Source organism: Perca flavescens, chromosome 12 (assembly GCF_004354835.1).
Source record: "Perca flavescens isolate YP-PL-M2 chromosome 12, PFLA_1.0, whole genome shotgun sequence".
Lineage (NCBI taxonomy): Eukaryota > Metazoa > Chordata > Actinopteri > Perciformes > Percidae > Perca > Perca flavescens.
The window spans coordinates 32,473,150-32,494,692 of NC_041342.1; the positions used below are offsets into that span (position 1 = coordinate 32,473,150).

The 21,543-nt window shown below is 42.3% G+C and overlaps 2 protein-coding genes across 2 annotated transcripts in view; both read right to left on the reverse strand.

Moving 5' to 3' along the window:
* The window catches only part of kcnq3 (potassium voltage-gated channel, KQT-like subfamily, member 3), a 139,064-nt gene extending 118,404 nt beyond the window's left edge, over positions 1-20,660 (reverse strand). Inside the window, exon 1 of the mRNA XM_028593313.1 lies at positions 20,337-20,660. Coding sequence (XP_028449114.1) covers positions 20,337-20,659 — 323 coding nt within the window. The 5' untranslated portion in view covers position 20,660. The remainder of the gene's footprint in view (positions 1-20,336) is intronic.
* Positions 20,661-20,731: 71 nt separating this feature from the next.
* The window catches only part of dnaaf11 (dynein axonemal assembly factor 11), an 87,964-nt gene continuing 87,152 nt past the window's right edge, over positions 20,732-21,543 (reverse strand). Inside the window, exon 13 of the mRNA XM_028593317.1 lies at positions 20,732-20,802. The gene's annotated coding sequence lies outside the window, so the exon portion shown is untranslated. The remainder of the gene's footprint in view (positions 20,803-21,543) is intronic.

The window sequence follows — 21,543 nt, forward strand, 5'->3', positions numbered from 1 at the left end:
TACAACTGAGAAGGGTCTGGTGTCAACCGAGCCGCCCCACTCTAACTTTAGTTTAAAAATGTCTTAAAATTAAAATTAAAATAATTCCCAGTGGCTTAAACCTGGTGGGAGAAACACTGGAATCATACTAAAGAAACTGCTTTATTTGACCCGTTTGTTGCTTTCTGTTTCCTCCCCCTCTGCTCAGCTCATCATGTTCCTAAACACAATCATTTCTTCTCTCACTGATGACATTAAAATGATTTGTGGAGCTGGGTGTTTGCTCTGGAATCAGGCCAGCGCGGCAGGTCAGAGCCCACATCGAACATCATCCATCCCCCGGTCCCGTGTTAATTACCAAACGCGGTGAAGTCAGACCCAGTGAAGATCCTAACAATAAAACTAATGAGTAATGATTCACCGCCGATGAGACTCACTTATTACTCCGTTTCCCAGCATCCATCGTTGGAGCCGTAAAACTCATCTACCTCCGAGATAAACGAGCTGAGAAATCTTCCTTAGCCACCTGCTAAACTGCAGCTGCTCCCCAAAAAAACACTTCAGCAGCTTAGAAACAGGAAATATGTTATAGGGTTAGATTTGAGTTTTTGTTTGATTTAGTTTAAGACATTTTTAGCCCTGAAGTAGGGCTGGGAGCGATATGGAGAAAATCAAATACCACAATATTTTTGACCAAATACCTCGATATCGATACCGCAACGATGTTGTAGTGTTGACTATTGGTGCTTTCACAAAATATTTAAACAATGAGATTTTAGATAAATAATCATCAGTAATGTGGATATAATGACTAAGTGGGTAAAAGGCAAATAATAGAACAGTTACAACAGTCTGGTAAGGTCAGAAAATGACATCCCTTTACTGTAATGCAGCCTTTAAAACCAGGAAAAGACACTTATGTCATATTACGATATCCAAAATCTAAGACGATATCTAGCCTGATATCACGATTTCGATATGATATCGATTTATTGCCCAGCTCTAGCCTGAAATTTCACAAAACATGAGCACACTTTAAGACCTGGTAAAGATCTACAGCTATAAGACTATTTTTTACCTAAAATAGCAAAGAAAAGTAGTCAATACTCCAAAAAAATCCGCCATTTTTAAAAAGTTTAGCCAGCTGGGCAATATGGAGAAAATCAGATATCACGATATCCTTGACCAAATACCTCAATATCGATATTGCGGCGCTATTCTAGGGTTGACAATTGGTGCTTTAACATCTGTGTTTTTCTTCTTTGCGTAGGCTAAATAAAGGGATTTCCACCGTAAATTGGTGTTTAAAAGTGTATCAGAATACAGGAAATTAAGTCTTTGACGCTCATAACTTCCCTGGGGGAGGACACACAGACACACAGACCCCCCACCAAAAGGCCCATTCTGGCCCATATATATAGGCGTATACATATACAGTACAGTATACCCATTACAATACATTAGACTACACCACTGGTCTGGGAGGAAGGAAGAGAGGGGGAAGAGATAAAGCATAGGACGGAGGAGAGGATGGAGAGAGCAGCAGAGGAGCATCAGAGAGAGAGGAAAGCATGCATACTGATAAGAGCAGGAAAATTGAATTTGATCTGGTGTTTGGGGTGATTGTGCTCGGGAGGAAGACAACAGAGCGCGTCCCGGCGGTATGGTCACGGAGCCCAGACTAATGTGGATCAGAAAGGGCCATTAAGTGATTATGAAGCATGACGCAAACATGAAACACAAGATCGTCAGTGACAAGACGGCCTCAGACACTCAGCGTGTATCGGCCGGAAATCTGATCCTTCCTCCGGTCCACTCACGCACACCTCGCTCTGATGCTTGGTAGAGCTGGGCTATATATCGATATTATAGCGATATCGTGATATGTGATATGTGACAGCAGAATTGTAATGAAGTTGCTTGATATTGATATTGTTGTTTGTGCACTTACTGTATATAATGTGTGATTTGACAATGAATGAGTCCTCAATTTAGGTCATCCTGTACGTCTCATCTAGAGCTGGGCGATATGGAGAAAATCAAACATCCCGATCATTTTTGACCAAATACATCGATGTGGATATTGGCGATATTGAAGGGTTGACTATTGGTGATTTCACAAATATTTGTTGTAAGTAAGTCCTGTAAGTCCAGAGAATTACATCACTTCACTGTAAGCCTGTAGCCTTTAAAACCAGTGTGTCATATCACAATATCACGATATCCGAAACGTAAGACAATATCTAGCCTCATATATTGATATATTGCCCAGCCCTACTTGGTTCACGGTTGGTTTGTGTCCAACAACCACAGCGATGCACCGTAAGCCCTAAACAGACAAGAGGCCGTAAACTGTCACAAACTGCGTAGTCTTGCATTGCCAGACCTTCCTCCACAGCGCGGTGAAAAAGAAAGATGACAAAATGATTTGTTTTTGCCCCCATTTTTCATGAGCTGAACTCAAAGATCTAAGACTTTTTCTATTTTTTACAAAAGGCTTAAATATTCTTAAATATCTCTCAAATATTGTTCACAAATCTAGTTAGGGTTAATACGTGAAGAGAACACCTCTCTCTCACAGTGCCAGACGCCATCAAATGTGAGCATTTGCCCACTCAAGTCAGTTACAGTCAGGTCGAGAGAGAGAGAGAGAGAGAGAGACAAACCCTAACACCAGATACTGACTGTTTTCGGACCTCCCCAATACAGTAAACTTTACATTTTCGAGTGGCTTTTTATTTTGTCCAGCCTAAGGGACACCTGTGCAATAATCATTACATGTCATTTATCCAAAGCATTTATCCAAAGCAACTTACAATTGCTCTATCTGTCAGAGGTCACACACCTCTGGAGAGATTCGGGGGTTAAGTGTCTTGCTCAGGGGCACATTGGTTGATGTATCGCAGTGGGAATCAAACCCAGGTCTCCCACACCAAAGGCATGGGTCATATCCACTGTGCCATCACCACCGGCATTCTGCTGTCTAATCAGCATCTTGATATTCCACACCTGTGAGGTGGATGGATTATCTCGGCAAAGGAGAAGTGCTCACTAACCCAGATTTAGACAGATTTGTGAACAATATTTGACAGAAATAAAAAAATAGAAAAAGTCTTAGATCTTTGAGTTCAGCTCATGAAAAATGGAGGCAACAACAAAAGTGTTCAGTGTACTTAAAAACACAGCCCCTCCTGTTACATCATTAAGCAACAAAGGTGTATTCCTGCAGAGACACACCGCAAGCCTGAAAGCGGTAGCAACAGAAAGGAGAAGCCAGTGTGTGTAGGGTTGGGTGTCAACCCTCTCCAGAGTCTTGCTGCTGTGTTAACACCCTGCAGGCACCACTCCTGATCGCCCATCATGAAAGGCATTCATTTTTTTCTGCACAGATAAGTGTTTTTTGACAACTGGTTGACTCCTGTTCCCTCATCAGTCCCAGCAGAGACCCAACCACGCTCACCACCTTCATTGATTCAGCAATAAAACATGCTAAGTCATATTCGATTTCTCATTAGATAAACGTAGGCCACACTAGAACTTCAAAGACGAATCGATTAGTGGTCAACTATTAAATTAAATCAACAACTACTTTGATAAACGACAAATCGGTTTGAGTCATTTTTTATATAAAAAAAAAAGGTCTATAACTTCTGTGATGTCAGCTTGTTAAATGTGAATATGTGTTCTAGTTTCTTCTCTGCTCTGGGACAGGAAACTGAATATCTTTTGAGTTGTGGACAAAACAAGACATTTGAGGACATCATCTTGGGCTTTGGGAAACACCGATCCACGTTTCTCACTATTTTCTGATATTTTAGAGACCAGACTAATCCATTAATCGAGCAAACAATCCACAGATTAATCGGCGTTTGGTGTTTTAAGCCCCCAACGTTGTCTTCCAGGCAGCGCTGCCGGGAAGGCACTAGGATTAGGCAATGGTTAGGGTTAGGTGCCTTGAAGTCAACGTTCCCAGCGACACTGGGGGCTAAAAACACCATTGAGCAGATTAATAATAAAATTTCATTACTTGCAGCCCTAAACGTAGGCAATAGGAAGAAGGAAGTGCTTGTCATTGACAGACGTTCATTCGGTTTTAGGTTTGTAAAGTCAGGCAGATAACCAGCTACAGATTTACATGGAACTGGTGTCTGAAGTGGAGTTTGAAACCGTCTCATGCAGGATCTGGCAGCAGCGGCAGCAGCTGGGCTCGGAGCCAGCCAGCTTATGGGAGTGTCTCCGAAATGAACATGTTACTTCAGACTGTCGGAGCGACTGCAGGCTCTGCTCTCCAACAGCCAAACTCACTCTGCTGCAGTAGGAAAAAACCTGACTTCTAATACATTTATTTTTAACATTGGCTGAACAGTAAAAAGACAAAGGAGCTGATTGTGGACACCTGCAGGACAAGAGACCCATTCAGACTAGAAAAAGCGATCCGGCGAGTCACTTAGCCCTCCTGGTGTCCTCGGGGTCAAATTTGACCCATTTTCAAAAAATTTCTATATCAGATATTTGGGTTTTCTTTCAAATTGTCAAAAAGAAATAACGTGGATGGTTCCCTACAACGCTCCTCACAAGTCAAATAAATGATCAGTTCGCAACTTTCATTGAATATATGAGGTTTATTCAATTATACAGCATTTAAAGAAAATAATTGATGAAATAATGTTGAAAAGAGCTTCAAAAATGTCAAAAAAAGGGACAAAAATATCTGGAAAATCTTCAAAATCGTCAGGTATAGTGATAAAAGTGTCGAAAAGATGACCAAAACCCAGAAAAACTAAAAACTGCACGGTCGACGTCCTGTTTGTGTTAATAACATTATGTATACATAGCGCCACCCAGTGGCAGCTGGTCATTAGGGGCAGCTGGGACACAGCTTCCTCTCTTGTCAACAGAAAGAAAGGATAATAAATGTTATGTTATGTTATAATTAATTCAAGATAATTATCTATAATTAATTGTCTTCTACGAATAGAACATCTTCCTAAATTGCATATAATTTGCTAGCCCCTCCCACACAATGCAACGTGCATTGTTGTTCGTGGGAAATTATTAATACGCATGCTCGGAGTGCTGGCGTGTTTAATGTAGATCACACGAATTTGATGGCCAGTGGGGCTGACGGCCCGTAGCCCCACGACAGCGTCATTTCATATCTCAGATATGATTGGCTGTTTGGTTCCGCTGGTAGCGTGTTCATGTTACCTGTCTGTTTTGTGGAGCCATGCGGTTTGTTGACATGTTAACAGAGTGAGATAGAGAGTGTTCTAGTTTTACTGGTATGTAGCCCATCTTTTGAAATTGTGCCCCACCAATTTTTTTGACTATTTACATTTTATATATTTTGGTCTGTCTCTGATTTAACCGTCATATTGAGAGCTGCTAAACTGTGTTTCGTTATTGAAAACAATGACAACAAAGATCTACGGGGACTTGAACTGGCGACCTTCCGGTTTCCAACCCCAACACTGACTGAGCTACTGCCACCTCCCTGCGTCTTGAACGTCTCCAAGACATGCGGCCTCCCCTCTTTGGGGGAAATCAAATTTTGACTCTGTTGTTGTTGTTGTTACACCCCAAATACAGGAAGTGACCTGGCACGTCTCCAGCTACCAGCCAGCAATTCATCTGCAATGTTGCATTTCATGTCTCCATGCGGCAGCACTGAATGACTCTCCCACTGGAGCATCATTTGTAGAAGATAAAGGTCATTACGCTAAATGACCACAACCGCAGAGAGTCCATTAGGAACTGAGTCCACGACTGGTTAATGCAAACAGACTGTTGTGGTGAAGCTCCGCCACAGAGGGAACCTCGTAAATGAGACATCCTTTGTTGGGATATTTATAAAACGGAATATGACCAGTTTATCTAGAATAAAGATGCAGTCACTGGAAACATTTCTGCACCGAGAGCTATAAAACGCACACTCTGAGTTTCCTGTTGCCACTCAATCGTAACAAGTTAAGTGATAATCCAGAACATTTTAACAAAAATAGTCGGTTTTGCACCACTTTATCTTCTTAATACCAGTGGGGTTGACCTTAATATTCAAATGTATAAGGATAAACCCCTTGAGATCTCCTGGGGTCTCAACATATAACAACAGATATTCTGCTACGTTGATTTGAATGGAAATGGCCTTTCTATCCATTTTATTTCTATGGGGATAATTCATCAACATATATTCATCTGATCTTAACTATAGTAAAAAATAATTTCTGCTGATTTTACTCTGAAATAAGGTATAATTTCATGTACAGTAAATGTGGTTTATTGAGCATACATTTCAAAAAAGTAAGTGTCACAATATTGGAATGAAGTTAGCTAGAAGGTGCACACTAGAATTGGGTGATACTACACTTTATGCTTTATAAAAAGGCAAAATGGTTAGTTAGCGTTTATTTTGTTGGACAACAAATGCATGTTTTGACGGGAAGACAACACAATGGTTGTTAACCCATGTCTAGACCTGACTGTCCAACATCAATCCTTTTTGAGTTCTGTCCAAGTCTGTGGCATCAATTGTAAAGAGGTTCCGGATTTGCGATCCGAGCCCGTTAATGTCCAGGACAGCTTTCCCATTTGCTGTTAAATGGAAACACTCGTAAACACACACAGCTGATCGCTCTTCCTGCTGCAGTGAAACGACAAACGGAGCCAGCTGGTCCGTGGCGTCCTGTCCTGATGATCAGTGTCTAATATCGACACCGCAGCAGTATGGTAACGAGGTCTGTTCTCACGGGAGCTTCCTTCGTGTTTGTCCGCCTCAGTTCGCAGCAAACACAAACACATTTGCTTTTTAACATTGTCGCACTCGCTCATTTTAAATCCCAACGGTCCTGCCGATCGCCAGGTATCGAGCCCGGTCGGTTTTTTTAGCTTCTGCAGTATTCTGCACAAGCCTGCCTGAAGAGAACATATCACAGAGGCTTTGCCACAGTTGTATTGATACATGTTAGATCTGCAACAATTAGTCGATAAATAATCGCCAACTAATTGGATAAGTGATTAACCGTTTAAGAGAACAGAATGTCTTTATTGTGTTTATATGTGAAGAGTCATTGCATGTCTTTGCACCTGTGACTGACTGAAAGTAGGACTCATGGTTACCTGAGATTACATTTAATTCACTGCGAGCCGTCGCCCATGCCGGAAACCAGAGCCACCAAGATCTGACAGGAGAGAGATTGTTTAAAGTGCACATATTATGCTTTTTGGCTTTTTTCCATTTCCTTTATTGTGTTATTGTAACACACGTTATAATGCTCGCCTAGCTGCTAGTGTGGCACGCCCTCATACTCGGCTTCTGACTGGCTAGTAGTCCTTACCTAGGTACTGTCAGGACACGCCCTCATACTCTGCTTCTGACTGGCTAGTAGTCCTTACCTAGGTACTGTCAGGGCACGCCCTCATACTCGGCTTCTGACTGGCTAGTAGTCCTTACCTAGGTACTGTCAGGACACGCCCTCATACTCTGCTTCTGACTGGCTAGTAGTCCTTACCTAGCTACTGTCAGGGCACGCCCTCATACTCATCGGGTGGTGATGGCGCAGTGGATGTCACACGTGTCCTTGGTGTGGGAGACCTGGGTTCAATTCCCACTGCGGTACATTAACCAATGTGTCCCTGAGCAAGACACTTAACCCCTAGTTGCTCCAGAGGCGTGCAACCTCTGATACATAGCAATTGTAAGTTGCTTTGGATAAAAGCGTCAGCTAAATGACATGTAATAATAATAATAATAATAATAATGTAATACTCATACCCTCATATTCTGCTTCTGACTGGCTAGTAGTCCTTACCTAGGTACTGTCAGGACACGCCCTCATATTCTGCTTCTGACTGGCTAGTAGTCCTTACCTAGCTACCGCCAACAAAGATGTTACAGAAGTTGAGATGTCTCACTCTGTAGCTAAAACACAGAGCTCAACACACAGGGTGAAAAGAGGAGCTGCAGTACAACAAAAATATGGTGTTTATTGAAAATTAAACCACGTAAACCTATTCTGATATAACCTCTAAATACAATCATAAACCTGAAAATGAGCATAATATTAACACTTTAACCAAATCTTACTCTACCAGGGTTTTCCTGCCATTATAGGGTTAAGGTGCAGCCCTGGCTATTTTGGGGCAGCCCCTAAGCCAAATTAATGTTACTGAAATAAAACCATGCCAATCTCTAGGTATGGTGAAGGGTATGTGATGATGTGGGGGGTATGGTGAAGGGTATGTGATGATGTGGGGGGGTATGGTGAAGGGTATGTGATGATGTGGGGGTATGGTGAAGGGTATGTGATGATGTGGGGGTATGGTGAAGGGTATGTGATGATGTGGGGGTATGGTGAAGGGTATGTGATGATGTGGGGGGGGTATGTGATGATGTGGGGGGCTATTTTAATTCCAAAGGCCAAGGGAACTTTATCAGGATGCATAGTATCCTGGATCCATGAAATAACTGGCCTTTAAAAATAATAATGTGCCTCTATGGGAATTTAACATAGGGGTGGACTGACTTATGCCCCCTGTATTATAAGGAAGAACATTTATTTATTTACGATACATTATTCATTCACAAAGAAAATTGGTGTCCTTAAAGGTTGGATTTTTCTTAATTTCTTTTAATTAAGGCATTAAGATAAATTTCCCAAAGATGATTTTCTTTTTTTATTCCTCTTTTTATTCAACTTTAGCATGGGTTTATGAGCTTATGAGTGCCACTGTTTGGTGATATTAACGATCCAAAATGATATGAAAAAAGATGCAAAACTACCTTAAAGGGACACAAAGCGACTACAAAGAGACGCCAAATAACAAGAGATGCAAAACAACCCCAAAGGAAACACAAATGAACAAAAAGGAGACACAAACTGACAACAGTGGGAGGCAAAAACCAACAGAGAGACATAAACTGTATAGGGGGGGGAATTGCTTTTTTTTTTTATTGAAAAATGTCAAATTTTCTAGAAGAAGGACTCCTAAATCCCCCGCCAAATACGCACACCTAAGTCTTTTACACAGCAAAGGAGAGCACTGCTCTACTACTGCTGCTGCTGCTGGGAGGCAAAAAATGGCGAGTCTACAAAAAAATGTGTGTTTCAGGAAGAAGAGAAGAACGATCGCAGCATTTTTCCTGCAGCGTTTGGTAACAAAGATGAAACTGCCAGCGTCTCAACAGCGAGCCGAGGCGTGAAAGAGCTTCACAGACAAATACGTCACGGCTCAAAAGATCACAGCGCTCGCTCCCCATCACCATCTAATCTTTCAATTCGACCATTAAAGATAGTCACCGAAACTGCAATCTTGTTGTTTTTTTTTCTGCCAGAGCAGAAGAGATACGAGCTTTAAAAACATCTGAGTCATCGGAGCTCTTGACTCCTCGCACTCGGCTGCTGTTTTCGCCGCTGTCGCTCTGAGGAATCTGCTGCCGAGTGCTATTTAGAGGGACTAATTGCTAACGAGCGCTCGCCGCCTCTAATGAGCTGCACCCAGCGCCTCCGGTCTCCCAACTCCACTGAGTCTGTCGGATCGGCTCCGTTTAACCCACGAGCGTCGACTCCATCCGAACAGAACTTCATCCAAAAAGTTCATCTCCGGGACGTCTCAAGTCCTCATTAGGGGTCCAAGCCCGAGGGGGCATGGGAACCGCATAATGCAAGGCATCGCGGTTCACAGCTCCAATGGAGCGTGGAACCCTATTGTTTTTCTACTGATTATTATTATTCCGCTTCTTCTTCTTCTTCTTCTTCTTCTTCTTGTTCTTCTCCGCCTAAAACTCAGACTGCAGCCTAAACCGTACATGGTGGGGGGTTGCAATTTTCAGGACTGGTCAAAAACCCCGCGAGGACCTCAGGCGCAAAAATTGACCCATTTCCACCACTAGGTGGCGCTATAGCAGACAAAAACGCGTTTGGCCCTATAACTCCCACACCGTACACCCGACATTCAAAAACCATACATCCACTTGTTCCCTGGATCCAACTTGGGCTTGGGCCCCGTCATAACTGCTTGCAGTTCTAGTTTAGATTTAGTTCTATAGTGAGTACACATTTGCAAACCAAAAATGAGGTGTAAATGAAGTGTCAGCACGATATTTTATTGATTCTTTTAGACAACGATACCATATAGGGGTGTAAGAAAAAAATCGATACACATATATACATAAATACATAAATACTTCAGATACAGTATTAGGGGACCACTAAGGTCTATATAAAAGAGACTTCAGATACAGTATTAGGGGACCACTAAGGTCTATATAAAAGAGACTTCAGATACAGTATTAGGGGACCACTAAGGCCTATATAAAAGAGACTTCAGATACAGTATTAGGGGACCACTAAGGTCTATATAAAAGAGACTTCAGATACAGTATTAGGGGACCACTAAGGCCTATATAAAAGAGACTTCAGATACAGTATTAGGGGACCACTAAGGTCTATATAAAAGAGACTTCAGATACAGTATTAGGGGACCACTAAGGTCTATATAAAAGAGACTTCAGATACAGTATTAGGGGACCACTAAGGTCTATATAAAAGAGACTTCAGATACAGTATTAGGGGACCACTAAGGTCTATATAAAAGAGACTTCAGATACAGTATTAGGGGACCACTAAGGCCTATATAAAAGAGACTTCAGATACAGTATTAGGGGACCACTAAGGCCTATATAAAAGAGACTTCAGATACAGTATTAGGGGACCACTAAGGTCTATATAAAAGAGACTTCAGATACAGTATTAGGGGACCACTAAGGCCTATATAAAAGAGACTTCAGATACAGTATTAGGGGACCACTAAGGTCTATATAAAAGAGACTTCAGATACAGTATTAGGGGACCACTAAGGTCTATATAAAAGAGACTTCAGATACAGTATCAGTGGACCACTAAGGTCTATATAAAAGAGACTTCAGATACAGTATTAGGGGACCACTAAGGTCTATATAAAAGAGACTTCAGATACAGTATTAGGGGACCACTAAGGTCTATATAAAAGAGACTTCAGATACAGTATTAGGGGACCACTAAGGTCTATATAAAAGAGACTTCAGATACAGTATTAGGGGACCACTAAGGTCTATATAAAAGAGACTTCAGATACAGTATTAGGGGACCACTAAGGCCTGCATAAAAGCATCCAAAGAGCACCATGTGATGGGACCTTTAATCCCACAGGGACGAGATCTCGTCACACCTCTGTGATTTATAAAGTGCATTATCACCCAATTTCCTCACGCAGGAACAAAACAATTAAAACAAAAGGGACAAAACAAGGACACGTCAGCGGGGGGGAAACCCATTCTTCAGCCTGAAGCCGCAGCGTGACAGGAAGGGAACAACACGAGCACGCTGGATATCTGCTGAATGCTCCGACAGAGGCAGGAAGGCTGCAGCAGATGTGACGCTGAAGTGCGATGTTAATGGCGTTCGGCCTGGATTCAAACAGTAATTTGCTGAGGTTTGAGGTAATTATGTGCACAGCGGTTTCCTAAGGAGGCAAAAATAGCTTCTCAGCACAAAGCAGAGCAGGTTGAGAGCGAGCTGGAACCTCACCGTCGGCTTTCCTTTGTTTCAGTTTGACACGAGTCGGAGAGATAAGGAAACCGAGCTGAGCCGGCACGCCGGCGTGCAGCATAGCCGGGAGGATATTATCATCTTCATCATTACTAATACTAGTGCAGAGCCCGTTGAAAATGTGCCTGTTTAGAATGGGCAATTGCTTGGTCTGTGGTATTGCTGCTTGAAGATTTCATCAAAACCAAATCGTAACCCAAAATTACTAACAGAGGGACAGAGTTTTTTTTTGTGATTGTTGCGGGGCAAAAATCCCTGATTATGCAGCACGTTTTCTTAAAAAATGCGATGGAATATGCGGGATATTTATGCAATTTTATGCGATGAAATTGCGGGAACTTGCAAAAATTGCGGTTTGATGAAAAAGAGGAAAAAAAAGTGATTCCGCGTAATTACGTCACTGCATAACGTTCCCATGGCAACAAGGGGAAATGGCTGCTCTTATGTGAAGTAAACGCAACATTTTTCAACTTTTTTGCTAAGATATATTATGGGACTTTTTTGCAACGAAAATACGGGGATTATGAAATCATGCAAGCCCCGCATATTTTGCGCGGAAATCGACAATTTATGCGGTGAAAGTGCGGCATATTTGAAAAAATGCACCCATCCCCCCGCATAAATATGCGGACTTTGGCTGATTATGCGTTGAATTATGCGATCGCATAATCACGTTTTTCTGGAGGGACTGTCATATGCACCTCCCCTGTATAGTCCACTACTGACTTACTGATTTACCTGACAGAGAACGTTGCAGAATCAGAATGTAATCACAAAATATCACAATGAAAATATGGAGTAATAGGGTTAGAGACAGACATCATGGACTCATGGCAGTGCGCTACCCATCCGGCCCATTATGAGAGCTAATCAGCACATGTAGAGAGAGCGAGAGTGAGAGAGAGAGAGAGAGAGAGAGAGACGGTGTTGTTAACGAATTTAACATTTCAGCAGAGGTGTTCATTTCCATACAGGTTTAGTGGCTTGAGGGTTAACAGCACACGGCAGATAGTGCGGGACAGGAAGTCGAGCACAGAAACAAAATAAAACATCCAGTTAATTTTCAAAATAAAAACACGGCAAGAGCTGTTTCCACTCTACTCCTTTGGATGGAAACTAACTGGTGGTGGTTTTGTGGTTCAATTCTACGTGAATTCACAAGATCTCGTTGGGTCCTCGTGACTACAGCTGTCAGTCATGGCAGCAGCCGTTACGCAACCGATCCAAACTCAGTTTCGGTGTTATTCAACACAACAGTGGCTTTATTTCCTTTCAGCAATCCGCTCGTGCTCCAGGAAAGTGAAGAAAAGTAAGTTTGGTATATCCAGCAATCATGTAGCGAATAACACACACACACACACACACACACACACACACACACACACACACACACACACACACACACACACACACACACAGACATTCCTGTAATTTATAGATAGATATAAAAGCTAGTAATTGCAATAACAGGTTTCTGGAGCTGCAAAGATTAAACGATTAGTTGCCAACTATTACATGTATCAGCAACTATTTTGAAAGTCGCTGAGTCATTGTTTAGGAAAACGAGTCAAAGTTCCCAGATTGTCTGATGAATGTTTACCGTTTTCATAACAATCGTTGCAGCTATGTTGCAGATTGTTTCATTTCTTTGGTTTTGTAAAGAACTCTCCTCCCATTGTAGAAAAAGTAAAGGATCCAACCAGTTCTATGTTTAATGGTCTACACACATACACACACACACACACACACACACACACACACACACACACACACACACACGTGTTTAATGGTCTCATCATCTCAGCGTGACTTGTAGGCTAGTTTACTTTAAAATCAAACATCAGATTTTATAAACTACATCGGTTCTGTGTGCAGAAATCTGAATGTGTAAAGTAACTAGTAACTAAAGTAACTAGTAACTAAAGCTGGAACAGATGAATGTAGTGGAGTAACTAAAGTAACTAGTAACTAAAGCTGGAACAGATGAATGTAGCGGAGTAACTAAAGTAACTAGTAACTAAAGCTGGAACAGATGAATGTAGCGGAGTAACTAAAGTAACTAGTAACTAAAGCTGGAACAGATGAATGTAGCGGAGTAACTAAAGTAACTAGTAACTAAAGCTGGAACAGATGAATGTAGCGAGTAACTAAAGCTGTAACAGATGAATGTAGCGGAGTAACTAAAGTAACTAGTAACTAAAGCCGGAACAGATGAATGTAGCGGAGTCACTAAAGTAACTAGTAACTAAAGCTGGAACAGATGAATGTAGCGGATTAACTAAAGTAACTAGTAACTAAAGCTGGAACAGATGAATGTAGCGGAGTAACTAAAGTAACTAGTAACTAAAGCTGGAACAGATGAATGTAGCGGAGTAACTAAAGTAACTAGTAACTAAAGCTGGAACAGATGAATGTAGCGGAGTAACTAAAGTAACTAGTAACTAAAGCTGTATAAAGTAACTAGTAACTAAAGCTGTAACAGATGAAATTATAGCGGAGTAAAAAGTCCAATATTTCTCTCTGAAATGTAGCGGAGTAGAAGTAGAAAGTGGCATGAAAAAAAAAAGACTCATGTAAAGTACAAGTACCTCAACATTTGGTACTTAAGTACAGTACTGGAGTAAAAGTACTTAGTTACATTGCAGCGCTGCCTGTCAGGCTGGCGTGGATGCCAAGGACGAGGCCAAGGTTCACCGATGATCTGCCCCCAAAAACTGCTGATGTCTAACATCTCGTGTTTCACCTCTTATCTGTCTCTCCGTCTCTCTCTCTCTGCTCTCACACATGCTCGCTTCACCTGCCTCTCAGCCTCCACTGCAGATCTCATTTCACTCACTCCACAGTGTTGTTATGGTAACCACATTTTTGGTACCACAGTACTTCAGGTCCTGGAACGGGAGCTGTTCAGATTTGATGTGTGTGTAGCATCTAATTCCCTCACAGTGTGGCCTCCTGTGGGCGTAAACACAGAAACGTTACAGTTTCCATGAGGAAGGACCCTTAAACTTCTTTCCCAAAATATGTGCACCTAACAGCATGCATATATATATATATATATATATATATATATATATATATATATATATATATATATATACACACACACACACACACACACACACACACACACACACACAGTACAGGCCAAAAGTTTGGGCACACTTTCTCATTCAATGCGTTTTCTTTTTATTTTCATGACTATTTACATTGTAGATTCTCACTGAAGGCATCAAAACTATGAATGAACACATATGGAATTATGTACTTAACAAAAAAAGTGTGAAATAACTGAAAACATGTCTTATATTTTAGATTCCTCAAAGTAGCCACCCTTTGCTTTTTTTGATATCTCTGCAAACCCTTGGTGTTCTCTCAATGAGCTTCATGAGGTAGTCACCTGAAATGGTTTTACCTTCACAGGTGTGCTTTGTCAGGGTTAATTAGTGGAATTATTTCCCTTATTAATAAAAAAGCAAAGGGTGGCTACTTTGAAGAATCTAAAATATAAGACATGTTTTCAGTTATTTCACACTTTTTTGTTAAGTACATAATTCCATATGTGTTCATTCATAGTTTTGATGCCTTCAGTGAGAATCTACAATGTAAATAGAAATACGCCGGCAGTGTGTGAGCTCTAACCTGTTAACATGGGAGCCGAAATATAAAAGGGACACGCAACGCGGCTGACACGCTCGCGCGACGCTTCCAGTGTGTAAGCGGCCTTACTGTTTCTACCTGCGACACTAGCTGCAGTCTTCTCCTGAACCCTCTGTTCACAACTGAGGAAAGGCTACCGACGCTGCTATTTCTACGGACTAGAAGAAGAAGAAAAAGGTAAACAACGGCAGCACTGGCAGCAGCAGCGTTGACGTCAATGTCTGCCCAGCGATTGGATGACCTACTTCGTCGGATCGAGTCTTTCATTCATCATAAAAGAGCCCATCTTAACCCGGTAAGTTTACAAAAAGAGACTTGCAGTCACTCTGAGAGTCCTGGCATCACGCTGCCCTCGAACTCCTCAATGCTTCCTGTTTCCTCTTTGTCACGCGCCGCTGATAAAAAATTAAAATAAAATAATAGCTCAACACACAGGGTGAAAAGAGGACCTGCAGCAATGTGCAGTACAACAAAAATATGGTGTTTTTTGAAAATTAAACCATGTAAACCTGTTCTGATATAACCTCTAAATACAATTATGAACCTGAAAATTAACATAATATGAGCACTTTAAGACAATCTGTCAGTTTGTCTAACTCTTCATGTTGTTTTTGGTCCAAATAAAGCATTTCTGAGTCTGTTCCAGAGGTTTTCTGCTGTTCTGACAACACAACGACACCTCTCTCTCTCATCCGCCTCTTCACACGTCTAGGTTGTCTTGTTATTCTTTATCTCGCTCCACCCATCTGTTTTCGGCCCTTTATCCCCGTTTCCCACTTGACTCCCCTTCCTATACAGGAGTGGGTCACGTCAAAGTGCTGCCTTTGCATCATCATCCGTGGGGTAGGAGCGTGAGCAACAATGCCTTCCGCACTCAAGTGCCTCGAGGAAGACGCTCATCAGCCACAGAGCTCCGGGGGAAGCTCCATGCCGCCTCAAAAGATCAAGAAGAACATCTGGAACAAATATATTGTCTCCGTCCTGACGTCATTTGACCTTTCCTGCATGAATAATGCTAATTATTAGCACTTCAAAAGGATCAGTTCACTAGTGCTGCACCATATATAGTTTTATTATCCTCGTCATCGCAATATTAACTGGCGCCATGAACACGTTCTTGTCCCGCCAAGAGTCCCGACCAAGCACGTCTAAATATGGCGCTAAAAGGAGACCTTTTGCGTCAATAACCACAAAATGCCAAAGGCACCTGACCATGCACCACTTTTTTAACGCAATGGGAGTGAGAACGTGTTGGTTAGTCAATTGACAGTTAAATACAACACTTTGGGCTCTGAGAAATATATATTTTTGGGATGTTTTATAGACCATTATTAGAGCTGCACTGATTAATCCATCAACAGAACAATCATCGGCAACTATTTAGCTATTCCTTTAATCAGTAAAGTCATTTTTCACGCAAATAAATAACACAAATGGCTGTTTTCAGCCTCTCAAATATGGAGATTTTGTGCACTTCTGTTTTTACATCATATTAAACTGAATATTTCAGGGTTTTGGACTGATAAAACAGGACCGTTAAAGACATCACCTTGGACTTTAAGAGACTGGGATCAACAACTTTCATTATTTTATAGAGCAAACAATTAACAGATCAATAGAGAAAATAATTGGCAGATTAATTGACAAGTTAAAGCTGCAGTTAGTTGCAGCCCTACAAATTAATAAATCAAGGATATATATGGATCATATGGATGTCAGACACCAGCTGAGTATGTTCATGTCAATCCCAGCTAGATGAAGCACAAGTCCAATAAAAGCTGCTTTGAAGCCAGATGTTTTAAAACAGCAACGCTGGGACAGAATCCAGAGCCGACTTCTCCTCTGAGCTTAGGCTTTGGTAGTAGAGATGCACCCATTACAACTTTCTAGGCCGATTCCAATTTCCGATATTCATTGAGTTAGGCCAGCCGATACCGATTTTAGCCAATTCCAATTTCATTTTTTCTAACCACTTTACAGCTCAAGCAAATATTTATTTTCTATCAGCTGAACGCTGGAACACTGTCTGTTATGTTTGCATAGTCCAGGTTGGACCACTTTGTTTTTGTTGGCGTTTGGGGACCCTAAGCTGTCTACAGAGACCGCGTTTTTTTTACTAGTGCTCGATTAAAGAAATTCTTAGTCGACTAACACTCATTCAACTGTACCGACTAATCGATTAGTTGATTTCATCGACAGATCTGTAAATCTGAGTTTCTCCACAAAGAGTCGTGCTAAAAGCACCACTTTAATTATTGTGTTTACCAGAGATGTGCTCGTACGTTTCTTGGAAATAAGTCATTCAGCATGAAAAAAGCATCAAACATGACTAATGGACTAAAGAAATCTAAGTTGACTAAGACCAAAACCACCGATTAGTCAACTAATCGACTAAGAGGGAGCAGCCCTATTTTTTACAGTGTGTTCAGGGGACAGGCAGCTAGCAGATAGTGAGGAGATGTTTTTTACAGTGTGTTCAGGGGACAGGCAGCTAGCGGATAGTGAGGAGATGTTTGCTGTATGTGACGAAAAATGTAGCCTAAAAAACACGTTGCATCACTTAGAGCGCCTTTAATAGAACATTTTGCACAGAACATGATTTGAACAGATAATGGATCACTATAAAATAGAACTATTTAAATGTATCCTGGTGTGGAAAACTCACACACATCTAAAGAGCAATGTTAGAACCATTTCCTTCTTTTCACATCCAATATCACAGTAAAAAATGTGATTCTGGTTTTTGGTGTGGTCCCTCCACGCCCTACTGTCTCCTTGCAGGAGTTGCATATTGCAAACTTAATTTGCCTCATTCTCAGCCTCTTGACTTCACTGAAAAGTGCTCAACGTATGTGTTTGGTGACCTAAGCGGTCTCACCGTTGCATTGCACTCACACGCTCAAAAGGCTCCGACTTACCAGAACTACTTTCAACAGCCACGCTGACACATTTTATTTTCAGATTCTAAATAGCACGTCACCGACGCTTGCTGCACTTCTCCCGACACAATATGAGACCGGTACGCCTCACTAGGTCAGTCTCACAGGCATTCATTCCAGTCCCCCCCCCCAAACTAAAACAACTATGGTCAGAAATCTTTTTTTCATACATGCACCAAAATCTGGAATGACATTCCCCATCACACCAGAACACTACCATCCATCACATATTATAAAAAGGCACACAGACTGTTCCTTCTCAACAGTAACACTTGCACACATTGATTGTTCATGTAGTGTCCAAGTCTTGTTTGCACTGGGTTAGTATGTTGTATTGTTGTCTTTAGTTGTCTGTATGTCTCTAGCCCACGCTAATGGTGCGTTCTTTTTGTCTTGTAATCGCGACTAGTAGCTCGAGTGTGACGTCACATCCATGTCGGAAAACGAGTAACCGCGGGGTTGTTGCGTTCTTTTTGTCACACGATACTACGAGTCGGAGAAAAGATGCATTTTTGTAACATTTTTAGTAACATTTAGGATTCTATTCACCCAGTTATTGACATATTACACACATATATTTCACAGTTTGATACATGAAAATTACGTTTTGATTAACGTTAACGTTAGGCTACTGCTCTGCTTTCTGCTCAAGGCTCGGCTTAAAGCCATTGTTGTCATATAGCAACCGAGGGTCTCTAGCCAATTTCAGTTGCACAAGCTACAAAATAACTAATCAGGCGGTATTTAACTCTTAATAAGACTGTAGAGACATGTCTATAGGTAGCAGTATACAGCACTATGTTTAACTCCTAATAAGACTGTAGAGACATGTCTATAGGTAGCAGTATACAGCACTATGTTTAACTCCTAATAAGACTGTAGAGACATGTCTATAGGTAGCAGTATACAGCACTATGTTTAAATCCTAATAAGACTGTAGAGACATGTCTATAGGTAGTAGTATACAGCACTATGTTTAACTCCTAATAAGACTGTAGAGACATGTCTATAGGTAGCAGTATACAGTGCTGTGTATATCACTTCTTCATTTGGTTACAACAAAGACAAAAGGGCTTAAAATTGTAGAAAACCCCAATGTTTACTACGTGTGATGCACGACGTAGCCATCTTTGAAAGTGAACTCGGGGTCCTCTGAGTTCAGACGACTTGACGAGTCGTATATATACGACCTCAGGGGCGTTCTTTTTGCAACTTCTGGTTCGTAACTCCGGAAAACAACTCGTAAATCGACTTCGGTGGACAAAAAGAACGCACCATAATGTCCTAGACATGTCTCTGTCCTCATGTTGCCGTACCTGTGTCCTATGTTCTATGTTTCTGCAGAACAGGAACCTGCTGGAAACCAGTTTTTAAACTGAGTCAGGCCCGTTTTAAACTGTAACTCAATGTTGATTTTAATCCTTTCCCAGTATATCAAATGGAATGAAATGAAGGAGAAACAGGAACCGCACGTTTGAACTGCAGTAGGCTATACCTGCTGGGTTTAGTGCAAATACAATGCACGTACATCCCAGACTTTAAGGATTTTAAATGCCTTGAGTTGTGTTACATATGGATGAAGAAAAACACAGGAAACGGCTCAGGAGCTGCAGATCCTGACCGAGCCATTGTGCAAAACCAAGAAGGAGCTATATGGTGACAGACAGGAGGAAACCCTTCACTCCTCACAGAAAACATCAGGCTACTACGGGAGAGGGTTAGGGCTGAAACTGCAGAATTCTTACTTTAATCTGAGACTAATCTTATATCGGAGAATGAGTTCAGATTTCAATAATTCCAATCGGAGATTGTGAGATTTAAATGAGAGATTTTGAGACTTTTATCCGAGAATGAGTTCAGATTTTAAGACTTTGAATCGGACAGAATGGATTCAGATTTGAGATTCCCTGTCTCTAACCTTTCATACAAACATTACATCTCAATTATCTCAATCTACACAGAACAGTTTGTAGGCCTACACCCCCCATCACGTGGTCCTAATCCTCTCCCGTAGCCTAGGTTACAATCTATAAACAGAAAACCTCTGACGCAAAGTACGTCCACCCTTAAAACACCCAGCTGCTCCTTTCACATGAACGAGCCATCATCAATCAGCGCGCACAAATTGTAAGAAAAACAAATGGAATAAAAACCCGCTGAGTCATGTTTTACTCACACGAACGCGTGGTAGAGCAGCGCCCATCCTCTCGGCCTCTCCAGCGCGTCGTACAGCAGGTTCTGGATCCTCCTCCGGCGGATGTTATTCCTCTTGGCCGGCCGGCTGTAGTTCAAGGGGGTCTTGGCCAGCAGTCCAATGCCGATGCCCTGGGAGCCGCGCTTGAAGCCGTCCCGGCCGGACGCCGCCGCCGTGGCCAGCAGCAGCGCGCCATCCCTGTCCGCGGGGGCGCCTTGGTCCAACAATTCCCCCCCGCCGCCGCCGCCGGAGCCCTTCTTCTGCTCCTCCGAGCCGCTAGCGACGGTCCTGGACCGGAGCCCCATGGTCAGTGCTGGATGCCCGGGGTGGGCAGCATGCCATGATCCGGGCGCTGGATCCGGAGACACCCCCCAGCACACACACTTTGTTTTTCCCTCAGCCGCGGGTCATTTAAGGATTTAAAGGATGGAGGCGCTCAGCAGTCTGACTGGAAAACAGAGAGGGAGAGAAAGAAATAAGGGATGGAGAGAGAGGGATGGAGAGATGGAGAGATGAGAGAGAGAGAGAGAGAGAGAGAGAGAGAGAGAGAGAGAGAGATTGTTACATTCTTTATTTTGGGAAACCATCGGCATCTGGTAGCCAACGTGTTTGGCTGCACAGAGCAGAAATCCGACAACATGAAGAATATCGCAAAGAAAGCCCCCCACACACACACACACACACACACACATATACACACACACACGCCCTTGTTACAAAAACACTCCAACCCGACAGGAACATCACAGTGATCACACCACAAACTCGGATAAACTCACTACAGAGCACCTGTTTTATCGGAATATTGGAGAAATTAGACGCGTAAAACGCCTGAATCCATGTTGAATCCGGTCAATTATCAGAATCCAAAAAAGGAGCATCAAGCGACAATTACCCAATTACCAAACACCTATTTACACACACACATACACACACACACACACACACTAGACAAAGAGCTGGCATCACGCTGCATCCCCTCACACCAACACGCCGCAGACTAACAGAGACACCTAGCCGAGATGTGTGGAGGGAAACGCCGCTGAAGACCAGGCAGGCGCACCGAGCCCTACCAGCAGCTGGTCCCGGGCATGGCGCGTGTCTCCGGGGCTTCCAGCCTCCATCCACCATCCACCTGCACGGGAAGCGGCGCTGGGCTCGGCTCAGAGGCGGAGGAGGATATAGGGAG